The sequence below is a fragment of the Gavialis gangeticus genome, unplaced genomic scaffold (assembly GCF_001723915.1).
Source record: "Gavialis gangeticus isolate Ggan-Ray unplaced genomic scaffold, GavGan_comp1, whole genome shotgun sequence".
Taxonomy (NCBI): Eukaryota; Metazoa; Chordata; order Crocodylia; family Gavialidae; genus Gavialis; species Gavialis gangeticus.
Genome location: NW_017729034.1, coordinates 57686954 through 57692991, shown reverse-complemented (window position 1 = coordinate 57692991; position 6038 = coordinate 57686954). Strand labels below are relative to the sequence as shown.

General features: G+C 42.9%; 1 protein-coding gene across 1 annotated transcript in view; it reads right to left on the bottom strand.

Moving 5' to 3' along the window:
* The window catches only part of COG2 (component of oligomeric golgi complex 2), a 58702-nt gene that overhangs the window by 13599 nt on the left and 39065 nt on the right, over positions 1–6038 (bottom strand). The window contains exons 10-11 of the mRNA XM_019527232.1: positions 4032–4171; positions 879–940 (exon numbers count right to left, since the gene is read on the bottom strand). Of these exons, the coding sequence (XP_019382777.1) occupies positions 879–940; positions 4032–4171 (202 nt within the window). The remainder of the gene's footprint in view (positions 1–878; positions 941–4031; positions 4172–6038) is intronic.

Sequence of the window (6038 nt, the reverse complement as noted above, 5' to 3'; positions counted from 1 at the left end):
TTTAAAACCAATTACCTGGCAGTGCCAGCAGCAGTTCTAGTCAGGCAGTGCTAAGGGAGTCTCTTGACTTCTTGGCTCATTATAGTTTACCTGGCCCCTTCTAAACTCTTCATTTCACAAATGTTTATGCCCCCCTCTTCTTTTAATGATCTTGATGTTCCACCAATCAAGCTAGCCTTTGTTCTGCAACGGTGCTGTCTGTTAGTTGTTCCTAGCAATGTAACTCCTATTTCACAGCCCTGCAGACAATTTTTAGCTCATTCCAAATAAGTTATACTTGTTTTTGCTTCCATCTTAAACTAAATAATACAGACCTATGCCCTAGCATATAGTAAAGCTTCTATTTTATTCCTAACTGGAAAAAATGTGTCGTTTTATATGGGATGATGCACCTCACCATCTGCACACCCCTTTTCAAAATTCTAGATCCGCCCATGCACTGTCCTAAATTCACTCCATAGTTATGAATTCATTGTTACTTCCCAATTTACAGCCAACGTGGCATACAAGCAATTCCTTGGTACGACACCAACATTACCAAGTGTAACAAGTACAAATGCTGCAGAGAATCTGCTATTTCCTCCTTTCCTACTTACAAGCTTACAGCTGCTAAAGCAAGAGGTACACACAGATGGCATAACTTTGTAATTCCCCCCATAGGAGACCTACACTAATTTAGAAAGGTCTGCTGAATTTTATAAAGAAAGATCATGCTGCACACATTTTACTGACTTAATTTAGCCTTTGCATCTGACTTACTAGGAACAAATGTGATTTTAAGTATTTAAGATTTGGTCATTAACAAGCAGTCTTCATCATTACCTGGTAACAATTTATAGACACTATAAACATTGGTAGGCATAGCACAGGAAATTTACCTGGTGCTTCTTCTAAGCTATCAGAAAGTGCTGCTTCTAAGGCCCCTGCTATCTCTCTAAACCTGATGGAAAGAAAAATATTGTATGTTAATGATAAAAAACAATTTAAACTGGTGTCTAAACATATCTTACATGTCAGCTACGTAAAAAAAAAACCAAAATGTTTGTGGTTTGGAAAGGATTTGAAAGAGAAACGGTGGCATTTCACAGGCTGAGATATAGGTTATACAGTTATAAACGGGAAGTGATAAAAGTTATAATTTTAACCGTTCTGAGAAAAAAATGGCACCTTACAGACATTGCCAAGTCCTCAGCTTTAGTGAGAAAAAAAGTGTTTAGTTTTAAGTGTTTTCACATTGAAAAAAGTCAACACATCTCACATTTGCTTTAGCTGACCTTCAGGTGCATCACATGATTATGGTGCCTGTAGCTTTCTACATGTTTGCTAATGAACAGTGGCACAAGGTTCTGCAAACAGGTCTGTACCTGAGAAAAATCAATAGTTCCTCCCAGGATGCCTTGACCTCTTTTTTCCAAGAAGATAGATTTTTGGGTTATAAGAGGAAAAGTTAGGATTAAAACCTTCAGTTCCTTCCTGCATTCCAAGATGTGTTACCTCAACAGGGTGCACAGGCACAAGGTACTTATCTGTCTAGCGCATTATGCAGCTCCAGCATCCTATTTTTCAGTGTGTTGGTTCTTACCAAGATTTTCTTTAATTACCATGAAGCAAAGCTGCTCTTTTATATTTGTCTATTAGGAGAATTTCTCTTTTGTCTCATTTGTGATTTGCCTATTTTTTTGCTTCAATTTCCACAGTATAGACTTTTCCATGCAGCTTTCACCAAAAAAGTTCATTATTACCCACTACAAAGTTTGCAGTAACTTTTGAAGTGTCATCTGTGTGCCAGTATCATCCATGACAAATGTGAGATACTGGACTGGACCACGGGCCTGATCAGAAAGAGCAATTCCCATCTTCTCACAATAAGCTGTATAAGTTAATATTCTTTCTAATCATAACCAATTAAATACTGCATTCCCAACACTGCATTATCTTTATAAACTACCAAGTTGTGACAGGCATGTTCACTTTTTCTAAAAGCAAGAAACATGACTTAATAATGCTAGACAACTACCAAGACCTTTGTCAAATGTGCCATGAGGCAGAAGCTCCCTAACAACATCGTAAGCATTTATTTCAGCCCCAGCAACTCCTCTGTGCAGTTTTCTCTCTCAGCTTATACAGTCAGCAGAAATCTTAACTTTAAGAACACATAGTGGTTTCCACCAAAAAGCCTGTTCAATTTAAGTGTGTCAATGAATATCAACACTTAATCTAAAGCTAAAATCATGCTTAAACCAATAGTTTCCCTGATGTCCACTCATGATTTGAAATTAATGTATCAGTATTTTCAGAATCTGTGCAAAAGAAATGTTCAATAAATATTCAACGATCTTCCTGAATCATATCACAAAATTCAGAAGTGATATGAATAATTTTATAACTTTCACAAATGACTTCCATCATTTTATCATCATTTACAAAAAAGGATGTTGAATGGCTAAGTAGCAACCCTGAACAAAAGCACAAAGGTCTAAAAGGAATTATTTTTTATATTTGTTTTCACCAGTGGAAAAAAGTTCATCTGATCTCAGGTGTCCTACAGGCAAAGTACTTTCAGACAAAGGGATATGCCAAAGCTCCTTTCCCGTTTTATTGAAACAATGCTGAAAAAAACCTCAATTTTGCTTCAAGAACATTTAATCAAAATTACATTTTAAAGTTTATGAAGGAAATGGAGCTGCTCTGTAAATTTTATATATCTCATAAGCAGGAAGGCAAACAAAGTTTTTAGATAGCTATCTATAGGTGGATATTACAACAGACAATGCAGAAACCATGCATATCTGCTAAGCTCATGGCACTAGCTTGGGTTAACCACCTGAGCTCTCACTTTACAGGAGAACCAGAGTCCAGGAAACCAGAGACAAAGAACTTCTGGGGTAAGAGAAAAGATGCTGCTGAGGAAGGGCACACAACAGTGTTTGAAGGGAGTAAAGTGAGAGCAACCCACCCACAATTCTCGTCAAAGGATGACAACCTGCTAGACAGCAAAGTCATGAGTGTGCACCTGTTTTAAACTGGTTTTAAAAATCCTCTCTTAGCTATGCTTTGGAGAGAGGCAAGGATTTCTTCGCTATCGTTTACTGAACGAACTCGGTGGTTGGGATAGAGCTGGACAAGCGTTTGAACGCAAAACATTCTTTATCAACCCGTGACCTGACAAAGGGTGTCTCGAATTCAAAAGCTTGTCTAACTTTATCCCAACTACATAGTTGGTCCAATAAAAGATATCACCCTAAAAAATACTTGCCTCTTAGATGATTGACATTACTCTTACACTACTTATGTTTTGGACTAATTGTTAAGATGAAAACACAACTTCCGTTTTTTAAGGCTGCTTTGGGTCACTAGTCCCAAGCTCTCTGAGTAAAGTACCACAGTCCAATTAGACCTGCTGGATGAACAGCATTGGTACACAATTGGTACAAGGTTCTGTAAGCTCAGGATTCAGCCTAAAAGTGGGAGAACAGCAAGACTCCACTCTGGAAAAAGCAAGGGCATAGCACTATGCTTCAGGAAGTGCCCAGATGTGATCAGAGCAGGAGACAGAGATGCACTGGGATACAGAACTGTGACAAAGCTCTCAATGTCATATTCAACCCTTCACATCTTCAAAGCCCTGCTAACAGCAAACTTATTGTCTTCCATGAACTTTGCTCAATCAAACACTCTAATTCCAGAAATACTAGAGAAGCAAAGGTTGACATGCACAAGGTAAACAAAAGGTCTGAAAGCTTGTCTAGACCAGCACCTGGCAGTCTTATCGGCCATGTACCAACGTAACTAAGGCACAGTATAAACGTGGCTGGTTCTGACTGGTTTAACTCAATGACACATATGCAAGATAACTACCATACCCTGGTGAGCAGTGCAGTAGACAAGTTTGCCAGGTTTCAAACACAGCTCTTCTCAACTGACAAGTGCAACTTCCACGAGTAAAAGAGCTCTGACCTAGGACCGGGCTTTTTAGCTAGAGTTCAACTTTACTTCTGCTCCCTCCTTAAAAGTAAAGAATAAATACTAACCTTATTTGGAAATAAACGGGCAGATTCCACTTATTGTTAAAGCTATGGTAGGTAGGATGAGATCTCAACCTTTTCACGCTGGCCTGTGAGCCACACTGTCGTTCAAATTTCCGTACAAAATCCATGCTTGTGGTGTATTTCTGTCAGAAGGAAAAACAAGTTCTGACAACTGCAATTCATAATCTCCTATTAAATAATGAAACCCACAAGCCCTGAAGCATATTAAATTACAGTTGCACCCATTGCTCAAAGTGATCATTTAGTCTCCCTGCCACCAGATCCCTGGATTGCAGGAGAACTGAAGGACACATTCACTACTTTCTTCTACAGTGAAAAGCAAATGTCTCAAACATATGGCCCATGGAGCCCCATTTTCTGGACCAAGGTGCTGCCCCTGTGCCTGAGCTGACCTGGACTGGCCCCACAGAGAGGGCTTGGAATATGCACTGCAGGTACATATATACAGTTATAAACGGGAAGTGATAAAACTGCGCTGTTCAATTTCTTCATCAGCGATCTGGATGAAGGGGTGGAAAGTAACCTGTTTAAATTCGCTGATGACACCAAAATCTGGGGGGAGGTGAGCACGCTAGCAGGGAGCGAGAGATTGCAGAGGGATCTGGATAGGTTACAGGGGTGGGCTAACAGGAACAGGATGCGTTTTAACACGGACAAGTGCAGGGTGCTGCACTTGGGCAGTAGGAACCAGCAGCACACTTATACAATGGGGAACTCCTTACTCGAGAGCACGGAGGCAGAAAGGGATCTTGGAGTCATTATTGACTCCAAGATGAACATGGGCCGACAATGCGAGGTCATGGTTGGCAAGGCTAACCGGACCTTGTCGTGCATCCACAGGTGCATCTCGAGTAGAGCCAAAGAGGTGATCCTCCCCCTCTATGCGACACTGGTCAGGCCACAGCTGGAGTATTGTGTCCAGTTCTGTGCGCCCCAGTTCAAGAGGGATGTGGACAATATGGAGAGGGTCCAGAGGAGGGCCACCCGCATGATCCAGGGACAACAGGGCAGACTCTACAGTGAGAGACTGCGGGACCTGAACCTATTCAGCCTCCACAAGAGAAGGCTAAGGGGGGACCTGGTGACTGTCTATAGACTCACTAGGGGGGACCAGAGGGGTTTGGGGGAGACGCTGTTTCCCCTAGCGCCCGCTGGCATAACAAGGAGAAATGGGCACAAGCTGTTGGAGAGGAGGTATAGATTGAACATCCGCAAAAACTACTTCACCGTTAGGGCGGCTAGGAGCTGGAACCAACTTCCAAGGGAAGTGGTGCTGGCCCCTACCCTGGGGGTCTTTAAGAAGAGGCTGGATGCCCACCTAGCTGGACTCGTTTGAGTCCCATTTCTCTTTTTGGGGTTTTTGTTGTTCTCCCGCCCTGGCGGGGGGTCGGGCTAGAAGATCTACTAGGTCCCTTCCGACCCTTAATCTATGAATCTATGAATCTATGAACCTGTTCCAGCCACTCCAGGAACTGCACTGCATGTGGCACCTGTGCTGGACGCTCTGGGATGTGCACACTGCCCAGTGCCTGCTCTGGCTGGTCCCACATGGTTGCATGCAGCGCACGTCCCAGACTAACTAGAACAGGAGCTGCATGGGGCACAGTCCCAGATTAGCCATGTGTGTTATGGATCCTGGAATGAGGGCTGTGTGTGGCATGGTGCCTGTTCCAGCTGGTTTAGGATCTGTGATACAAGTGACACCTGCCCCAGCAGGACTACACCAGCCACTCCGCGATCTACACCACATGGGGCACCCACAGCATACAGCGGGTGCTGGATCTGGCTTAGAGGTGGACATAGGGGAGGCTCCTGGTCCATGGACCAGCCCAGTGTTACTCATCCAGCCCACGGGCCACTGTGAGTTTGACACCCCTGGTGAAGAGAAACGAAAAAATGACCATAGTTTCATAGTTTCTAGGGTCGGAAGGGACCTGAGCAGATCATCAAGTCTGACCCCTGCCATGGCAGGAAAGAGTACTGGGGTCA